The following is a 22,140-nucleotide window of genomic DNA, read 5'->3' as shown; positions in this document are numbered from 1 at the left end:
TTGTCAGTTTCATTTTAATTTACTTCTAATAAACCACAGTTCCTATTTAAATAGACAGATGTATCATTGATTTATCAAGTTGAGGAACATTTATGAATATAGACAATACACAACTGGTTCCATTAAATAGCTTCACTAAAATTGAAGCATGCAGCTAAAATAGGAAGAAGACACTTTTCAAAGATGATGATTTCACAAATACCACAGTTAACCACATACAAGCATTCAGATCTGGTAAGACGTACAACAATTCAGTACATGTTCTCCATAAGAAAGTGAGAAGTACGGCGGCTTGAGGAAATGCAAATTTACAGGATATGCTAAAGAGTGGCAGCTTTCAAGAGCTACTGAGCCAAAGCTGAACTTGGTCATGCATTTATGTATTTTTATGTACGTTTTTGCTTGGACTTGTAATGATTAACGGATTACATAAAGGTTATCTGCAATATAACATTAGAACTTCAGAATATAGAACCTAATTAAGCATCCATGTTGTCAGCCAATTTATGAGATTTTTCTCAGCCTGCTTTTGGCCCACCAGAGTGTCTTTCTAGAAGGTTTATGTGTGAGAGAGAGTGTGTCAGGCATGCCTGTACAAATAGAGGAACTTCTGCTCCCTTTATCTAGAGATGAAGGAAGGTCACTTAACCTCTGGTACATCCTTTCAGGATGTTTCTGTGTGAGTGAGTGTAAGCATACTGAAAATTAGCGAATTTATATATATATAGTTATAAGTTCTATAATGTTAGAACTTCAGAATATAGAACTGTCAGTAGTCCATCCTTTTATAGTTATTAGTTAATAATAGTATTATTAATTGTTTAATATTGATCCAGGCTGTGTACTCGCATGCTGTTTACCTCATATACACGCATATACGCACCTCACCTTTCAGTACTCAACGCTAAATGCCATATATGTTAAGGTACTGCATTCATGCTCTATGTAAGGAAGTATTTTAATATCCTGGGGCATTGATGCTGATTTCAGTTGATGTGCACTCATAAGTGTGCATATTTTACAGTGGCTACAAACTCATAAGATTTCATAAGTGGAACCATCCTTTTTATTATTGATGTTTTGTACAGTCATGTGTTAGATTTTAGGTTTGCCAGTTAATCGTTAATTGCTGAGAAACATCAGTTATTTATTGATCAAAGGAATTTGCCAAAATTTGCCTCACCAAAATAGAACATCTTGAAATTTATTTCCTATATATCACTTTTCTGGTATGGTTCATAGACTTGCTGTCTCAATCAGTTAGTGCTTTCATCACCTAGAGGTGCACACTTTCCCTCTCTTTGAAAGTGTCATTATGAATGTGCTTAGGGGGGATATGCATTTGCAGTAATTCCTCCATTTGATCTGCAAGAGCCGTTGCGGCGAAATGATCCATACATGCCGTTAAATGTGCTTCAGCAGATCTTTCAAGGGCCTTCGCTATTCCTTCCCGTTGCTTTCAGCCTCTTGCTGACGTGGGCCCATTGACGTCAGAGCCTCAAATGGACCTTTATGAATTATAATTGTGGCTCATTACAGACCCACATGTGCTGGGAAGTGTGTCTCTGTGTGTGTGTGTGTGTGTCTCTCTCACTGTTATTAACTCCGGACTGCTTGCGGTGCTCCAGAGCTCGTCGTCTGTTTATTGTTTATGCTTCTCTGACGCAGTTTTAAGTCTCGCGGTTGCCCCTTCCCGTAACGGGGGTACATGCTTTTTTCACTTGCCACACTAGTGACCCCATGGAACCTTTCCACTGTCATCACCCCCCTCTCCCCACTCCACAGGCCCCCGATAGGCCTGTCCACAGCTGTTAGCCCAGCCTCTAGTCCATTGGGCAGCCTGTAAAAGGACGACGAACACATTGCTTTAATTTGTGACAGCCTGGTTCACGTGACTGGGATGGGGGGGCTTTTTGTTGCTGTGGCAACCACAGGGAGTGCGCTTAGAGAGAGAAGAAGAGTGAGAGAGAGAGAGAGGGAGGGAGAGAGTGTGAGTGCTCTAAAGGAAACCTCTTCTCTTTTCAACAGCTTGCAGATCTCACAGTCAACGTTGTTAGTTCCCACCCAAAATCCAGTTTGGCACATTTGATGCTGCTTAGCAGAGTCAGAAGTTTCACAAAGAGAGATAAGAGAAAATGTATTAGGACAGAGTATGCACAAAGCTGTTCACAGTGTAAACTATTTACATATTGTTGGAAGTGCAAGTGCACCATGTCCAGTCTGTAAGTTTGCAGAGTGTGCTGTGTTTGTCCAGTGCGTTATTTCTGTTTTGTGGTTTTAAGCATGGACCGTAGATTTTGGACAGCCTTTCACTGTACAATATCCAAATCAATTCTGCGTGTGTATATATATATATATATATATATATATATATATATATATATATATATATAAACACACTTACACCACTTTATAACATTTAGCATAGAAGTGGGCAGTTCATACTGGTTGAAATTCTTCTTAAGGTATGAGTTTTGTCATAATATTTATACTGGTATGCCACAAAAAAGTGCAGATAACGCAGCATATAAATATTGTAAAACACTCTAAGATTAGTCAGGGATGTTTCAGCAACAGCCATCTCCAGCTGTGTTGTCACTTACAGTCTGAGGTCCAGTTTGATGTCAAGGGAGCAGACAAATATAATAAATAATAAATATAAAAGGAACAGCTAGTCTCTTGGGGTTGGCCAGTTTGTTTATTGCGCTTTTCTCTCACACTGCCTATGACGCTACCTCCCTTAGTTAGCTGCATCAAACAGCGTCACGGTCTCAGGTCCTTCGCAATTTCTCAGCAGTTTCCCAGCTGCAACTGATGACTTAAAATATTTGCCAAATTCCAGCAGTGTCTGACGGTAGGGTGAATGGGATGAATATATTAAATGACTTGAGATTCAGATGAGAAACAACATTTAGCTCTATTTTTGCACAATAAAATGCTTCAGCTTGACTTCAGTTGTTTAAACACAGTTCTTGTGAAGGGACATTAAAGAATAGTAAGCCAATGGTAATTTACATAAATAGGGTTACTTTAGCATCTGAAGTGGTTTAAAAAACATTTTAATTGGCCATACTGCCCATTAATAATCCAATGCATTATGATTATAATTATCACTTGTAATTTCAGTTAAAACATGAAAAAAAACTATTTTAAATAAATTCAATAAGCATTGTGTGTGTAAGTGGTTGGTGGTGGTGGGGTGTGCTTGTGCGCGGGGGGTTGGGCCTGATGCTTGGCCCCGCCTATCAAAAATACATTCCACGGTTTTAAGAGATGCAGGGATGGAAGGAGGTCAAGAGAGTTGCTGCACAAATGACAAGCGATCACATGGACCATGTCTAAGCTGGGTTCCACCACAAGCCTGAGAAAGACAGGCGATCCAGCAGACAAAATCCAGGAATTTCACCAAAGATACAGCCCAGTTCAGGTACCTGCTGCTTTTGACTGAATTATAAGGACTTTGATGGAGTTTCTGGAGCTAGTTGGTTGTCCTGAGTGGGACGGTTTGGTGGCAGTCTTGCTGATGTGCATATTTCTCAAGGGTTTGTACACAGTATCCTATAAGGAGAGGGTTCAGCTGTTGATTTTCTGTGCATACTTGACAACGTGCTGCTGTTTGCCCTTGAAGCAAGCAGTTATGGAGCCAAATATATCTCCCCTCTGTGTGCGTGTCTGTCTCACTCTCTCTCTCTTTCTCCCTCTGTGTGTCTCTCTCTCTCTCTCTCTCTCTCTCCCTCTCTCTTCCTCCCACTGTTCATCTCTCTCTCTCACCCACTGTGCACCTCTCTCACTTCTTCAACAAGCAGGCATAGAAACATGCATACTTACTGATTCATAAATGCAAAAAAATAGAGAGTGTGTGAAGAGGGCTCTCAGTATTGGAGTCTGGCAGTGACTGCAAATCAGCACAGCAACCTCAGGCCACCATTAGGTCACTTCTGCATGATCTCCACTGTTTTCTTTCTGAGATTGTGAGGCTGCTGTGAGAGAATTGTGTGCGTGTGTAAAGGCACTGTGACAGAGCTACGTGTTTAAGCATTTGTCTAGGAATAGAATTTATTTGCCAGCCAAGAGTATTTTTATTACATCTCACACATTAAAAATGTCCTCTCATTGCCATTCACACTTACTAAACTTTCTCTCAGATCTGGTCCAAAAAGCTGAAGACTGTCAGCAACGGCAGAGTAAATCTTCATATTAAAGATCTTCTGAGTCCATGGTTAGAAGCATAACGTACCAGTCCTTCCAAATAAGCCTCTATTAAAAGAATGGTTTACCAAAAACTCTTACAATTTTTGCCTTAGCTTGAATGTAGTCAGCTGGTCAAGACATGCTTGCATAATTCCAATATGGGAATTATGGGTTGATGCATGGGTCATCCATAGATGCTGACGCTGACACCTGAACATTCACTCACACAGAAACAAGTGCACAAGTTGGGACTAAATTCAGTTGAATTAGCATTGTGGAGAAATGTAGCCTTTAGCTCTGTAGGCTTACAAATGCAGTACAATTTAATGCAAGAGAATTTTAGCACGGTAGCCCACGTTGCCTGAACAATATGCCATTTCACAGTACAATAAATGCTTCATCTAATGTGAGTTTAAAATATCAGCTGAATCTAAACATTTTCGATACTGCAATTTTTTAAAGCAATTATCTTCTAATACTGATATGATTCTGTGGCATGCGCCTGCCCCCCGGGCCCCGATGATGATGGCCGCGAGAGGCAGCAGGAAGGCGGGGCCCGACCATTCAGCGGCGACACACCTCAGCTCCCCAGATGGACACGAGTCACGAGAGTGACAGCGGGAGGAGGAGGACGAGGACACTTGTGCCGACCACGAGAGACACCAGAGTAAGGAGCGAGTCCTGTGCTCTGTTGCCTGGGCCCCGCCCCCGGTTACGCAGCGAGGCCGCCTCACAACACCTCACGTTCGACCCAGGCGGCCAAGTTGCCAGCTGGGTTTGTTTGTTTTTGTGTTCTGTGAATTAAAGTAATGGCTGCTGCAAGCCTAAATCCTGCCTCCAGTGTCCCCTTTGAGCCCGGGGTAGCACATGCCATGCTACATTTTCTAATATCAATGCACATTTGTAGTATAGTAGTATAGAATATCTAAAAGTGACTTATAACAACCAAAATGTAATGGAATGGTTAAAAATGAGGCCAGTGAAATTTTGGATGACATCGACCTTCACTGCTTGTTAACCTTGTAGCTCCAGCACAAAACTAAACAAGCAAATGTCAGGTGCTGAACATGTCTTGACCAGTTAACTACATTTGTGGTAACTGTTTAAATTTGATTCTTCAGTGAATCGTTTGTTTAAACCCTCAAAGTGCAATGCTGGGATGAGAATGCAATAGCAGTAGGGAGGGCCATGAATGAAGGGAGTGAGTGAGCGAGAGAGAGAGAAGGTCAATGAGAGGAGTATTGGGAGAGAGACAAGGGCTTACTTGGTTCCATGAAGGGTTTGGTTTGCTGCTTTTTGACCTTTTGCAAGGTAATTCAGCAAATGTGAGGGGGAGTCTTGGAAAGTCTCTTTCGGCAGATATGTTTACAAAACAGGAACCGATTATTGAATCACACAAGCGTTCTCTCTTCCCCCATTTCTCTATCTTACTCACTATCTCAAGACTCAGCGAGAGAGAGAGGGAGATGGGGAGGGGAGCTGGACTGAAAAGGAGTGAATGAGGAAAGAGAGAAAGAAATAAACAAAGATAAAGAGGTGCAGAGGGAGACAAAATGAGAGGAAATGCGTCAGAGAGAGACCGAGAGAGTAAATTGGTTTTGCCTGAAAAAAAAAAATTGAGGTTGCCTCTTTCAGTGTGTCAGCCAGCTGTTGTTAACAGATTCTGCAGCTTCTCTCACAAGTAGTCAATACTCAATACAAGTTAAAGCCTTGGGCCTCAGCATTGTATCGCATTAGCTGTTCAATGATGTGATGTTTTCGCTACAGTTCACGCGATCATCTCTCCCACTCTCTTTCCCATTATCTTTCTTCTCTCTGCTTTTACCTTCGTGTCTGTGCTCAACTGTTTCTAGATGACAAGAGGGAAGTGTCTTTTGAGGAAGTGTGCTCTACTGTTCTGCTCTCAGAGCCTGTGCTATATTATTAATGGGTCATGACACTGACATATACTGAGTCTCTACCCCCACCCCCCCGTTTTGTTGGTATTTGGTTTGCTCCAGCCACTACATGCAGTGTCAGACAGCAGAAAGTTGACACTTCTGCTTTTTGTTTTACTCTCATGGGCGCAGGCTAATTTCTTTGAATGGTAAGTAAGAGCAGAGTCGTGGATCTTGTGTGTGATGTTTTCTGTTGTAAATATTCTGTGAAAAAAGAATGATTGTAAACTGAAAATATTATTGGTATTAGTTGTGGCTTAAATAACCAGACTGTTTTAGATGCTAAAGGACCTCAGTCAGTAAATTTTACATGAGCCTTTTCCACCCTTTCTTTATCTTTTATTTAAATTGTATTGAACAGACTGTGTTCCTTTAAGACTGGTATATAAAAATGGCCTCTGTTCTGACTGGCTGCCCTGTACTGCGCCTCATCCAAAAAGCCAGAGTTCCCACATGTGCTGGAAAACCTGGAAATTTACAGCGTAGCTTAGCAGTCATGGAAAACACCTGGAAAATGAGAATTTCTGTAATGCCCTGTAAATATTTGTGAGGTCCTTGAAAAGTGTAAACTTAGGCTTTTAAGCCACTGAGATTGCATGTTTTAGCCAATGATGCCCCGTGCGTTGAAGTTTGAGTGTGGCAGGGTCTCATGTGGACAGTTGAGAGCTATGGGCATTGCAGAGTATCCATGCGCTGTAAAAACAACAAAAAAGCAATGGAGCCACATATTATCAGGAGTGAATTGGAGAAAATCAACAGAAGAGGCACATACAGCAGATTGCTAAACGTCTACCCATTTAGAAAATCCACCCACGATATTCAATGCGTCTCTAAAATTCAGCCAGTACAGAGCATCTGATCCATAACACAAGTTTTGCAAAGCAGAGAAGGAAATGAGCAGATCTTTGTGGGCAGGAAGTTTCACACCATATCACACGTCATGCTAAATACATAGACTAAAGAACGTAGCACCTCTTGCGCTTAAAAAACCAGCAGGTTTCATTTTTTCCAATTCGGCCCATGTGAACATTAGCAACGCTAGCAAGTTTGTTGAACTGCCAGCAAGCAGAGCGAAACAATATTATATATTTAGGTAAAACTAGTCACCTAGCAAGATCAAGATCTGTTAGCAAACCTTAGATATAGTAATATACAGGATGATACATTTGTCAGTTAATACATGTTTATCTTTAAGCTTAATTTTTAAGTCAGAGATGTGAGCAAAACTGTTGTACAGCTGCGTATGTGCTCTCTGGTTCAATTTTACCTGCCCTCTTTCTCAATGGTTATCTTCTAAAAAGTGACACATGGCATGTGGGGCATATGGGTTTAAACTGGACATTTTTCAACTCAATCCACAGCAATACATGGGGTAAAAAAATTTAACCACTGTGGTCAAAATACTCAGAGGGAGCAGCACCCACAGAATCTTTGTCCTGTTGTAGCATAATGGTGTTTTGACAGTCCTCTATCTGAGCACACCCTTAATTCATGTAGCATTTTATATTGGCTGCACACAGCCAGCAGTGACAGCCCTCACAAAACTTAGTTTCACGTTTTTTTTTTGCCGTCTGCTGCTATAGTAGCCTGTACAAATGTAGTTTAGACAGATATGGTGATTTTCTAATGGGGCCCAGTGGCCTGACACTGGGCCTGGGGTGGGGCTAAACTGCTGTAGGCAGAAGAGATGTAAATATGTTAACTTTTGTGACTTGACAAAAACTATGAATTCAAATTGGACTGATTTTACAGTTTGGTTTTGGTATATGGACTGTAACAACTGAGTGAACAATACATTTTGAAACTTTAATATCAAACTTATTCATTAAAAAAAGCAAGGAGTTAGCACTTTACACATTAGTAATAAGAGGGTAATATATGGTAATATGGTAAGAAGTTGTACTAAGCTCAAAAATATTTTTTTGGTTGTTACTAAATAATAAGTTAATCATAGTAGTAACAAGTTAGTAATGCAATGGTAAAATAATGGTAACAACTTAGGGATTACAGACAAATTTTTCAGTTTGTAATTGTAGTGCTAACAAGTTGTTGATAAAGTGATAAGGTAACGGTAAGTTGTACTGCCCTAAAATGACATGCTAATTTGATAATTGTTAATAAATAATGAGTAGGTTATTGTAGTGGTTAAGAGTTGGTATTTACATTTATAATTACCCATACATTATATATACATTTTTCAGGTATTACGAAATAATTAGTCATTGTAGATTTAAAAAAAGTATACGTATAAGATGTTCAGCTCTTACCACCTAATTATCTGCTTTATCAATGTCAGTCAGATTGTTTTAAATCATAGGATTTTATATTAGAGTTTTTAAAAACAATGCAGTGATTCTGCTAAAATTGCATATTATCAGAGCTGTAAAATACTGACTCACTCTTATGTCTTTAAATGGTCAGTTGCAGTATGATGTATGGACAGTTAGGCTATAAATTACTGTAAAACTAATTGGTATTAGATCTGTAACTCTAATACCAATTAGTTTTACTGTAATTTAAGATGTAAACTTGCTTCTTTCCGTCTTGTTTCTGCATCTCACATCAGGTATCATTTTATTACCAACTTGTTACCATTATAATTAGTATTAATTTTGGCATTATTATTGATCTGTAAGGTTTTCCATGATATGTGCCCTTGAACATGCATGAAGATGAAACCCAACTTTTTACAGCACAGGTGAGGCAGGCATTGCTAGTCATCAGTCCTAAACACTCTTGGGCTAGAAGAGAGAACAGGCAAACACAGACACTCACAGACTCTCACACGCGCTCAGTTCTACAGAGGCCTTAATGGAATCACTTTTCTGTGAGTGGAGAATGCTTTTAACAGGAGATGGTATGTGAAGGCATTGAGCAAGAGGGTAAGTTTTAAGTATGGAAACGTTGGAGGTATGTGTGGGAGTGTGTATGTGTTTATCCTGAGACACTAGAATAAACAGTAGGATTTTTGATTGGTTCTCTGGTGGTCCTCTGTTTAGTCTGACAGGGTTAACTGGCCAAGGAGAACACAGGCATTTACAATTTAACATTCTCTGGAGCTCTGATAAGGGAAAAAAAAACACTGACACTGACTCTGCACAAGTTCTGCCCCGAGGAGCAGATTACACACTTCAACTATGTGTGTGTGCGCATTTGTGTGTGAGAAGTGAGAAAGGAATAACACCAGATTTTCCATTAGCAGGCCTTACTCTCTGTGTCTGCACTGACCTAGTCTAAGAATAGGATTTAAATAGTCTATCCTGGTTCATTTAACAATCATCTCTCCTGTGGCGTTGTAATAGTCTGTCATATAACCTTCCATATTCAATATTTTTGCCCCTGAAAACACAAGTATAGGAGAAAATCTCCCCAAAATAAATAGTGATGAAGGTAAATCCACATGAATGCTCTTCTAAATCACTTGTTTACCAGCCTGGTCCTCAGGGTCCCCCACACAGTCCACAAATGTCTTTTTATCCCTTCTCATGTTGAGAGCAAAAATGAGGACCGTCTAGATGAGGTCAGATGAGTGTGAATGAATGAGTGTCCTTTGCTGCATTTCGGTAGCTAGGATTCAGCCGAGAGAGATGAGTCTTCATTTGTTTTGCAAAACAGAATGGTCTACCAAGGACATTTTGTCACTTTGTCACAAAGGAGCCAGCTTCTGAAATTTGATGGAGACAATACTGCTGATGCAAATGATAGTAAGCTGACAAGCAAAACATGGATGTGAATGATGTGTTGTTGCCGATAACATATTCATTTGTTTGTATTATAATTAAATGCTGTCCTGCAAGCTGAAAGCTGTTCAGCTCCCTGAAAGCAGGTGCATATCACCTCCTGTATTCAGTCTAATATAATGTACTTTATATTTTACTAGAAATATTTCTGGTCTTTTAAAATGACATGTAGTTTGCTTCATCTGGGTGAGAAGAACACACTGTCAGCATCCTCAAAAACTGTCAGAATACAGACCACATTACTCAGCTCTATTTGAAGGATCCTACTGTTTGGAACAGCCTTCGATGACATAGCAGTCTCGAAATGCATCCCACCTAGACCATTGTCTAGCTTTTGGAAAACAGCTGCTTTCATAATAATAAAACAGCAAACACTTTGTGCGTTGCTTAGCCTGCTGATCTCGAGCCGGCAGCTTGAAGGAACTCATCCGTAAGTAAAATAGACTGTTACATTATATGAGAAGCTGCCGCCAAATGATGATGTTTCAAGTCAGGAGTATTCACCAGTTTCCAATACAATAGAAAGCACATTAAACTTACAGTGCTTATTATGTACATTTCCTGCTGTTAGAGATTAAATTGTTGGTTAGTATTCTGATTGTGTTATTGTGTGTTGGATATATTGTAAAGTGCCCACATTTGTGTATAAAATGCCTCTCAATCACTTGTTGCACAAATAACCCCTTAAAACTATTTATCTTAATTGAGCACTAATGCATAGAGCATCACTGATCTTGCTCATTGTCCCTCTCTCCTCAGATGTCCAACTACAAGCGTGCAACCTTTGAGGAGGAAGAGGGGGCGGACATTCCAGCTGATGGAGCCATCTCTCCTGACAGTGTGGAGGTTAGTGTATGTGGTTGTAGGTTACAGGTCATCAAGAAAGTCATAGATAATATCCCTTTGATTTCACCTGGAAGGAATGAGTGGGTTTGCATTGTTCTTTGAAGTTCATACAGCAGAGGCAGGGACTTACTGGAGCCTTCATTTATAAGTCAGTAGACTGATGTATTGCCGTAGACAACATGTTCTTGCCTTTGTTGGTGTATAAATCATTGACACTAAATGTGGAAGCATCATGTGTTCATTATGACGGTAAATGAGTACTCGCTGGCTATCACAAGTCTGTTGTTGATTTAGGGTTAATTTCCACTTCTGCAAATTATTAGACTCAGTGACACAAATAATCCTGGGAAAAGAAGAAACTCGTTACTCATCATGAAAGCAGAAACAGTTGTGAACAGAAACCACATACTACACATGGTGGGCAGCACCGTGTGTCTTTATTTTATTGGGAACAGACATGGTGTTCACTCACTCTTAATACTGAACCTCTTTCATCCTGTTTGCCCAAGGTAAGTCACCTAGCCAGCCCGTTAAATTTTTTGTTGCTTAAGCTAATAAGCACGCTCCTTCAGGTTTTGAATTACACTCTGCGTTTGCTGCTCTGGTCTCTTCAAAGCATGCCTAGATTTAGACTGTTAACATTGCTGTCCAAAGAAAAAACAAGTACCTCTAAAATAATAACCAGTAAAAGAAGGAGACAAAAAGAGATTTGATTTCAAGTGATTTCAGAGCATTTCTAGCAGTCCATTCATCATAGCATTTTCATCCATTTGCAAAGAATTGTCATCATGTTTATGTATTTTGATGTAGAAATATAAAAATCACCAAAAATTGAGATTGTTTTTTTGTTGTTTTTTTGTACAATATACATATGCATATGCAAAAACTACATTGGTAACACTTAATTTAGAGTGGTCCTTTGTAGTTGATTAATAAACCCTTAATAGATTAACATGTAGCAGTAGTGAAGCATCTGAATATATTAAGTAAATATCTTGAAGATGCACTGTTGATACATTAACAATACATCTATTTAATGTAAGTAATGTGTTACTTCCATTAGGTAAAACCAAACCTTACCCAACTTTACGCAAAATCGAACCATAACCCTGACCTTAACCTCTGACCAAAACCTAATCCAAACCTTCATATGTTTTTGATATGTATTGAGTGTTTGTATCATCTAAAAAGGGCCACTCAAAATAAAGTGTCACCACTGCATTGCCTTATAATGTGCTGTTGTGTGTTGTCTAGTGTATTTGAAGTTTACAGTACAGTTGCGGGGGTAGTTCAGACTTTGGCACTGCTTTTAAGTTTCAGCTCTGATGTTTATAGTGATGCATGAATACATACAGATATGCTGTGTAGTTTGCTTAATGCACTGAAACTCACATATTACTGATGTACCACATATAACTATACAACATGAACTCTGTGACAGAAAGATTCTTTTAGGTGTGCACTGGTTGTCTCACTCCTTACAAGGTGAAACCAGAACAGCCAGTCTGATCAAACACAGCAAACGTACAAACACATCAAAGCCTACAGATGCTTTCAGAGATCAGACGAACAATACAATACAGCAGGCCGCAGTACACGATCGCTCAACAGCCATGATAGAGAAAATCAGTTGCTGTGTGTATATATAAAGGTAGAATAGAGCTCCTGCACATTACAAGGGTGAACACACTAACATACATGTGCTTGCAGTGCAAACACTTGAATGTAAAACACATTTGTTCCAAAAACTTCCTGTGCACATTTGTTGCAAAATAGAATTCAAAGGTTAACAGTATGACTGAGCAGTAATAAACATTACATCATGTACCAACCATCACACCCATGCAAACGCAAGCATGAGTAAAGATAACATCTCCCTACATACTCAATAAAACCTATAAAACCCAGAAACAAACAAATTCATGAGACAGAATTTAAATTGTGCGAACCATTAACATTTTACATTTAACTTGGAATAGTGACCACTTATGCTTGTTAGAGAAAAGTCAGAAAAATCAGGAGAGATGGACTCATGGACCAACCACATGAATCAACTTTCCCCAAACTTGAGATTTTGCTGTGATGGAGGGAACTCAAGTATCTTCTGGGGTGGCTAAGTCCCCTTGGCTCCCCCATAATTTAAAAGGTGTTTAGCAGCATCTTGGCTTAACTTTGCCCAGCATTTGATAAATCAGTAACTCTTAGTTTTTTTAGAAGTTTGGGAATAAGTGTGGCCTTCATGTTAGTTTACAAAGTCCAGCTATTACCAACCATATGAAGTTCATCTGCTTAGTGGTTGCCTGGACGTTGAGCTCACACACCAACAATAGAGAAAAGCAAGTTCAGCAACACTTAAAAACTAACTTTCATCAAAGCATGGGGTTGTTTGAGCCTGCTAAATGTGATGTAGGCTACAAAGCGCTTTACAAAGCATCTGTGTTGCTGACGCTTCCTGAGTCAGCGCAAACTTCTAATGCAACCCCGCAAGGCAAAGCAAAGCAAGAGATACAGTCAGAGGCAGAGTCTATGAGAGAACAGTGGAAGGGGTGCAGGAAAAAAATATTTATGTACTTTCTGTAACTTTGAGCATTATAATGTTAACAAAACAAGCACAGTTGAACAATAGAGTATATTTTTGTAACTAAGAGCACTTTAATGGGATAGATGTATTAGTGAACTGCATTATGAAGTTGTATTTCAGGAGTAACAGTCTCCTCTGAATCTCCCTGAGAGGCTTGAAAGCAGCCAGGTTTGCTGTCCAGGTTGCTGTTTGTCATATTAGTTTCAGGAGTTAGTTGTATGTGGAAAGTATTTGCCGCTGTGTAATTTGGTTCACATTGAAGTTTTCCTTTTTAAATGGTAAGTAAGGCATTTAAGAAAAGTATAGTCTCTGTGCTTCTGCGAGTGAAGTAATCAAACCTCCAATAATCAGGTGTGAAAAAATTGCTCCCTCTGGTAAACCCAATTATTGTCATAATCAGGAACATGATTGCTTTTCTGCAGTGCTTTCTATCACCACCCTTTCGACAGAAATAGAAAAGCTGCTTGACTTCATATTTTCGGATATCACTGGAAAAGGTTAAAACTTTTGCTGACTTTTATTTGTTTAAAAATAAATAAATAATGAGTTATTCTGCCTATCGGCACCTCCTATCGGCCCTGAAACTAGAAACAATGTGCAATCTCTCACACACTTGCAGAATTTCACATCCTTGGTCAGTATTCACACTTTTCCAGTGGTTTTCAGTAGGATCATACGAGCAAGGCATACTGACAGCCAAGTATGATGGTGGGCAGGATAGGATATGCTGTCATCAAGGCCATCATTTGAGATTCATCATTTGTGCTGTATTAAAGATCTTTCATGCAAGACAGGCTATAATAAAAAAGCAACATGGGCCAGACAGTGCTGCTGAAGGCAAAGCCATTTTTTGAGAAAAACAGCAATTGCTTTTCATTTCACATAACTGGGGGGTGTACAGTCTCACATAGGGTTCTGTTTCTGGGCTTGTATTAAGCCAGTGACTCTCAGTGTCACTTTATTGAATCTGAGGTGATCTGGAGAAAGACAAAAAGTCATAATGATGGAATAAACCACTACTATAGCTTCATATTTAGACTAATGTTATAGTTTTATCAGAATTTACTATATTAAAATGATTTTACTGCTGTTTTCTGGCATGACCTGCTAAAAAGGATCCATGGTGTTGATGAGTTGGAATAACGGCCAAACATATTGCTAGGAAATAGCTAATCTATGTGGTTATGGGGGGCTGCAGATTAAAAAGATAGTCCAGATTTTCTGTGACTAATCCTTCACGTTTGATTGTGCAGGTTGTTTGTGTCCAGTTTAATGCAGTGGTGTATGCTTGTTTTTTTCTTTTTACTAAAGATGTATATTTCTGTGTCTTAGGTGGGCTTCCGGAAGGGTGGTATCCAGTTTTTTGGTCCATTGGGCCGGAGGACTCAGTTGGAAGTGGTGTTAGCTGGTCTGCTCTTGGCTTCTCTGCTAGCTCTTTTCGGTTGTGCCATCACTCTAGGGGTCCACTATAACAGAGGTGAGACTCCTTAATACGCACATTTTAATGTGCTTAGGAATAAAGTGAGTAAAGGAGGGAAAGAAGAGTGTTCAACTGGAAGTAGGGTTGTATGAGTCACTAAGGTCCCTGCAATTCTTCTGTAGCGTGAAGTAGTTTAAGTGCTAATAAAATGCTAGAAGTTTTGGCAGGGAGTTTAAATGAGGTAGTAGTTTTACTCTCAGCCTGATGTATTTACTAGCCTAATACAATTTAACAATCCCTGGGCTATGCAAAGAAATAATTATCTATTTTAGTCATTAATATACGTTTCCGCATTGTTTCTCATTATGTTACTTCAAATCCACTTCGTTAGCCAAATTTAAGAGTTAAGAGTAACTTCTTTGACAGCAGTTAGGCTTTTCCGAAGCTGGCAAGCGAATTACGCTTGTCATTTTTCTATCCGTTTGTCAAGTAAGTGGAATATGTGTGTTAAACAAATGGCACGAGATAAAAAGAATTTTGCTGTAAAACTACATACTAAATGTAAAGAAGTCACTGATTTTCTTATTATTTGACTGGATGAAGTGAATGTCGGTAACACTGAGTCTTCTTCCACAGATCCATCACGCAGCCTGTGTTTGACAGAAGCGTGTGTGACAGTGGCCAGTAAGATTGTGGAGTCACTGGACCGCACCATTGACCCCTGTCAGGATTTCTACCAGTACGCATGCGGGGGCTGGATCCGCAAAAACCCACTTCCTGATGGCCGCTCACGCTGGAGCACCTTCAACAGCATCTGGGACCAGAACCAGGCTGTGCTCAAACATTTACTAGGTGACAGCTGGTCATGTTTGTCATAAATAACACACTTCTTCATACACTTTCAGCCTCAAATGCATATACCACTCTTTGTTGGTCCTTCTGAGAATCACTTGCAGAAGTGAAACCTTTGCATTTTTCAGCAGACCTTTAGGCAGATTTCACAAATGAAAGCGAGTAGCATGAATTCGACTTAGGAGTATGAAATGCTTTTCTGATGTACTTCTGAGGGTAATAACTGATGGTGTAATATTGTTTCCAAGCATCTGATATGTCAGCTTGTGAGGCTTGATTCGTAGCTAAGAAAAGGGTTTGAAACTCTTAAAATAAGCACATAAATATTTATACACATAAACATCTGTATTCACTAGAGCTTGGAATTAGGGCCATCATATTTATTTAATGAAATTCAGTTTAAAAAATCATCAGTAACATTTACTTATGAATCTGTCATGATCAAATTTTTTTTTTGCCACAAAACTAGTTTTGGTAACATCTTTTAAAAAGCTTTTTAGTTCATCTTAAGCTAAACTAGGTTTCACCCTGGGAGCTGTAAAGGTAAATAAGTAGATAACTTTAATTACTGATTTACTTCAAATACTCAGTACCTTCCTTTGGAAACAGTAGTGCTTCTCATGTTACTCTTCCTTTGTTCCTGCTCCACTGAGAACAACGAATCGCTGCATCTGAGCTCTTTCAACCTTCCATGTCCACCTATCGCTCTTCATCTGAGCTTTTGTACGCTTCTTTCTCCCCTTTCTTTGGTCTTTCTCTCAAAGTCACTTCATCTTTTTTTCATTCCTACATTACTCACCCGGGGTAGTTTTGAGTTAAGCGCTCTGATATTTCTAAGACAAAGTGTGTGGGTGTATTTATAGGAATGGTTAAGTTAAAAAAAATGAATGAAGGCCAGGATGGTCTTTTTTTTTTTTTAGTCTAGTGGAACAAACAAACTGTTCTATCCCTTCCAGCAACCACTGTGAATCATTAGTGTGGAAGAGTCTATTTTTCACTATGTAGATATCCATCATTCTTTTAAGAATGTGGAACGAGTGAAGCATTTTGAATCTCATCCAGGAGAAAGCAGTTTTTACAGTCAACTTTTCAACAATTAATTGCTAGCCTTGTTTGGCCTTGTTAACTATTTAACAAACTGGAAAAGAACACATTGCCATAGGCCTGTGCAAAAGTTTTTTTCCTTCTCCTGTAAAGTTGCCATACCATATATATATGCATATATATATATATATGCACATATATATGCATATATATATATGTATGTATGTATGTATGTATATATATATATATGTGTATATATATGTATATATATGTGTGTGTGTGTGTGTGTGTGTGTGTGTGTGTGTGTGTGTGAACAGCACAGAAGTAAAGACCATGCTCTAAATTTAGCAGGAGAAAAAAGTAAAAAATCACATTTGTTCTCTGTGGAGGACGTAACTTATTTTCTCTTAGATAATCAACAAAAAATAATGCCCAGGGTTGCGTTCAAACTTTTGCATGTGACTGTAGATACTAGGGGTGCCCAAACCTTTTGTCATTTGTGGTGGACTGAGGATTGACAGCATAAAACAGTTCCAAAATGTAAATCTGTTGAGTTTTGTGACATCTTAAAAACAGTGGATTGGCTGTTTTTGTGGCTTGGTTTCATTAAGTGAATATGTTCTATGTAAACAGTACCTTTCCCGTCTTTAATGATGTTTACATACTACAACACTCTTTTATTTGGTTGTTTAAAGTTGGGTGTACAGTCCTCGAAAATACTTTTAATTGGTATTGAACATTGACAGGTGGAAGTTCTGAAAACTCCAGAAAGGTTTCTCACACTCACACATCTCATTAACAGAAGTGATTATTTTATGGCATCACTCCAAAGAAGGTTTCTTGGCACCCTTATTTGTAAGAGTGTACAGTAAAACAATTACCTAGGTGTGCAGTGAGGCTATAAAGGACATTAGCTTGGATCCAAACCATGCTGAGAGAAGCTAAATGCTCCAGCAAACAGTGGATAAGGGAGTATTCCCTGCACACCTGCAGTCTGCTGCAGCAAGAGACCCAGCACTACGTCCAGCCAAATTAGGGAGAACAAGCATGAGGAGCATGAGTGAAGGATTTGTGATGTATTTTTAGAATGACGTATGGTTAGAATATGGAATTGGAAAGTGTCAGTGGGAAAGAGATGATGGAAGTGAGGGAGGGAGGGAGGGAGGGAGAGAGTGAGTGTGTGTATGAAAGCGGTGAGGTGAGGAGCAGGAGACAGAAGGTGTGACAGTCTTGCAAAACTGCTGTGCATACTCAGAGACCGAGGCATATGGAGGGTTTGTGCTGATGCGCCTGGTCGATTGTCTTCTATTGCCCAACAAACACAAAACAAAACACGAGCAAGTATTGGAAAATGCTGTGAGAGCGGTGTTGAATTGCACTCAGCTAGAGGGCACAATGCCAAATCTCGCTCAGACAGCACACACACATACACGTACCTCCTTGTCTTCAATGGACCGTACCTGCTGACCAGTAATTGGTCTGCCACTGTGCGCCTGTGCATTTTTACCAGAATATTCCTGCCCTCTTAATGTAATTACGCTAGACGAGATCGGAAAGAGATGGGAACTGAAAGGAACAGCTGCTACTGGCTTTGCACACAGTGTCCCTGCTTTTTTTTTTTTTTGCTCCACAGGCACATGAATTAGCACAGGTTATACATACACACAGAGAGTGCAAGGTCATTTCTCATTTCGCAATTCAAAGGGAACATTGTCATGGCTGTAGCTCATGGACGAGAAGAAGCAGAGGTGATGTTGACAGGGCCTTACACTATTCCTCATTGGAATGAGGTTAGCGGTGACACTGATGCAGTTTTCCTTTCTTTATAGCACAGGGTGCTATTGAGACTGACGCCAGAAGCGAACGGGCACGGAAACTGTCTCTCTTCGGCCTGCCCAGTTGACGTATTAGTGTCTGTGTTCTGTCACTGAAGAGTGGCGCTTGTCTAGAGTGCATTGAAAAGACAGATGGCAGGACCCTTTTTTTTCCCTTCCACAGGCCTGTTAGGAAGCAATCAGTGGTCATTAGCTGAAAGCCAGCCAAGATACTGCAGGAGAACAGCAGGCAGTCCCATAACCCCTTGCTCTGACCTCAGGGTTGCTTCTCTCTAATGCCATCATTCTTGTTTGCCTCAGGGATGAATCCTGCTGGGCCTCAGACCCCACTTTGCCCCTTAGCTCCATGACATAGCCTGCGAGTCGTGTTTTTTTTTTTTTTTTTTCTTCCTTTAAGTACTTTTCCTTTCTTTTTTTCATGTCATTTCACACGTCTTCCATGGTTTCTCATGCTGAATGTTCTGACAGCAAGCATTCAAGCGCGTTTAAGCTTGTATCCTCGACCAGTGTGAAGCCACATGAAACAAGTTCGTTTGTTCAGCATGGTAGTGATGATACAGATGAGTGAGACAATTTTGAATGTTTCTGTTCTATTTGAACTCTTGTACTTGAGGAAAAAGTTTCAAAACAGTTTGAAATGCACATTCCCTGCTTATTGGATTCAAGGCACATCACCAGGATAACAATAGTAACAATAGTAAGTATGTGTCTCAGTCCTGACTACAGTTACAGACCATTAAGCAGATGAACTTCATATGGTTGGTAATAGCTGGACTTTGGACGCTTGTTAAAAACGGCATGTAGTCTTCTTTACATACATATGGAAATAGGCTAAGCTAAGTAGAAAAGGTTATTTTTACATCTGTCTGTATATCACACACTGAGTTCATGAAGATGCTATCACATTTACAATAAAAAAATAAGTACGTAATGTTCAGTAGTCAAATCAAACACACTACACCTTTTTCCTAATATCATTAGTGTATGTGATGTGAGGTCACATGAGAATCTCAGGTTTGAAATGGTTTTGTTTTGCTAAAATGATTAGAACTTTATGGCGTTAGCATCAACATAGCAAGGGTGAAGTGATTTCTGACTGCTAAAAAATGCTCATGGAAAGTGTTACAAATTGTAGTTCATCTTGCACTTTCATAATACAGGATGAACTGAGAGGTGCTGAGTTCTTGCATCCTCATGTTTTTTTTCCACCTGAGCTTTGACAAAGCTCTCCTTAGATAATCATCCGTTTTCTCTGGGCAATATCACCATGGCAACACTGACGTGGCTGCATACTGCCATTGGTGACAAACCATTGCTGTTTTATGCCAATTTTGGAAAAGGGCAAATAACAACAGACACTTACATAGCAAGCAAGTTGGGTTAAGTTGACAGAGGTAAATAAAGTTCAGAACTGGTGGGAAGGAGGGCAACAAAACAACAGAATATTTGCCTTGTGTAAGCATGTAAGCCTAGTATAAAAGGTAAGTCTATGGTTAATCAGCTGCTTGTTTATTCTGCCACCTAGGCAGTTCAATGTAAGGTCAATATTCATGTATTGTGTGGTAAATTTCAGTGACCTCTTGGTAGAGGTTCATTGGTAGCTACAGTGAAGTAGGGGTTCTCTACACTATATAGATTTCTTTAGGCCATAATACCTCCCTCCAGCCTGTAACCAGACGCCATAAAAGAAAATTCTGGCTACATATTAGCATAGCTAAACCCACTCTGTCTCTTTTTGTGCCTCTAGAAAACGGAACTTTTAATTCGAGTAGCGAAGCAGAGAAGAAAGCTCAGTTCTACTACTTATCCTGTCTGAATGAGCAGCACATTGAGGAGCTGGGAGCTCAGCCGCTCATCGATCTCATTACTAAGGTAAGACATTCTTCAGCGCTGCTTTTGGCAATGAGTTCTTATAATTTTGAGTGACCTTACTTTCGACAGACTACAGTCAATACTTGGGCTAAAACTCGTTTTGCTAAGTGAAAAAGAGCACTATGATGCAAAGCATTGCTTTGCTTTGTTAATAAGAATCTGCTGTTCTTTTTCTGCCATATTAATTTGCAGTAGTTTTATACCCTGGGGCTTATTTCATACAGCAGGTTATTTGCATAAGTTCATCAACATTGATATAAATGGACTTAATAATGATACCTTGCTGCTAATTTCATCTGTGAGCTTTTGAGTTATGGCTCCTAATTGTAGCTGTAGGATTTAAAAATGTATAAAATGTGCACCTGCTTTCTCATGTGTCTCCAACACAGTACTAGCATTCTCTAAACTGCCCCTCTCTGGAGATTAATAGTATTGCTTGTGAAAAAGAAGAACGCTTATTTCAAACAGCTGTCTGTGTGTCTAATTTAAAGCCTTACCCGCACACGTTGCTGTCCTGTTGGTGAAAAACGATTGTGGAGAGAGAGGAAGAAAATGATGGTGAGAGAAGAGAGTGATTGGGACGGTTCCTGATGAGCTATCTCGGGAACAGACTGTCTCTCCTTCTGTCTGTATACTGAGGTTGTTACAGTGATTGAATGGGCTTGGCTGTCTCTAGATTTAGCTCGTATTCTCTGAGGAGAGCCTCACTTAATTGAGTTTGATGTCTAACATCAGCTCTAACTTGATTGCATTCCTGTTTTGGCATGTGTTGAGTAGAGGGTTTTGCTTGCCATCTTTTCTCTCTCTTAGCTAAAACATTGCATCTTAGCAACACCTTCACCACAGATTCACACCCAGATGTTTAAGAATCGGGCAGTGGATTTGGATTTGGGTTTGTTTGTACCATATACTGAGGCTACATTCACACTACAGGTTTTGTCATAGCACAGATTTGATATATACATACAGTTTTTGCCTGTACAGATCAGATGTAGGTTGTTATGAATTTGTTCCAAGATTGTCAGGATTGTTTCATAGCAGCCCATGGAAAGAGTATGGAAAGACTAGTGTGTAGTATTTCTGATTCCTCCCACCTGCTACATGGTGGAATACAACATTATGCCTTCAGACAGATGGTTTAGAGTACTGACAGCAAGACTTAATGGACTTAAGAAACCTTTTATTCCTCAGTTATTTTTGCTGCTTATCCTGCTTAACCTTAACACTAGTGTGTATTTAGTTATATGTGCTTTGTGTAATACTGGATGAAAGTGTAGTGTTATAGAGTATTGGAACATGGAGTTTGTGTAAAGTGTATTGTAAGGTGTGTTAGGTGACTGTGGTGTGTGTATTTGTAATAGAGCTACTGTGATGCAAAAAAATCATCTGTTTTGTATCATATGTAATGAGAATCTTTTGTTCCAAGCTTTAAATCTATTTTGGACATTTATATTGCTCCTTTCATCATGAAATTTTGTTACAGTATAAATGGTAGAAGGCAAAAAAGAGCAACAAATATGGAGATGCATGGCCAACAGCAACGATTTTCTCGTAAGTTGGTCATTGGGTTGCATGTCAGTCAATGTATCTAATTACATCGCCCCATCACCCAGGCCTACTTTTCACTTTAATAACAGAACTGTCAAAAGAGAAAGATCAGTTCTGACCGTAATATCAAAATTCAGCAATAAAGATTGTAATGTGAACAAACCTTTCCTTTCCTAGAGAACCAGAGCACTGTATGGTTTAGTGATTTCCTTGTTCAGAACATATAATAACGTAAGGCTTGATATGTAACAGAGTGCTAAAACAGAACAGTGTC

General features: G+C 39.5%; 1 protein-coding gene across 5 annotated transcripts in view; it reads left to right on the top strand.

The window, feature by feature from the left end:
• Positions 1–22,140, top strand: part of ece2b (endothelin converting enzyme 2b) — a 56,551-nt gene that overhangs the window by 19,128 nt on the left and 15,283 nt on the right. For 3 of the 5 annotated variants that reach the window (XM_017696764.2, XM_017696763.2, XM_017696761.2), the window contains 4 exons: positions 10,628–10,714; positions 14,628–14,772; positions 15,352–15,567; positions 20,194–20,318. In XM_017696764.2, coding sequence (XP_017552253.1) covers positions 10,628–10,714; positions 14,628–14,772; positions 15,352–15,567; positions 20,194–20,318 — 573 coding nt within the window. Of the gene's footprint in view, positions 1–4,736; positions 4,859–6,258; positions 6,278–10,627; positions 10,715–14,627; positions 14,773–15,351; positions 15,568–20,193; positions 20,319–22,140 lie in introns of those variants that run through there. The other 2 variants (XM_017696762.2, XM_017696765.2) reach the window with 2 other exon arrangements.

This window comes from Pygocentrus nattereri, chromosome 17 (assembly GCF_015220715.1).
Source record: "Pygocentrus nattereri isolate fPygNat1 chromosome 17, fPygNat1.pri, whole genome shotgun sequence".
Taxonomy (NCBI): Eukaryota; Metazoa; Chordata; class Actinopteri; order Characiformes; family Serrasalmidae; genus Pygocentrus; species Pygocentrus nattereri.
Note: the sequence above shows the minus strand (reverse complement) of the source record. Positions and strands in the feature narration are given on the sequence as shown.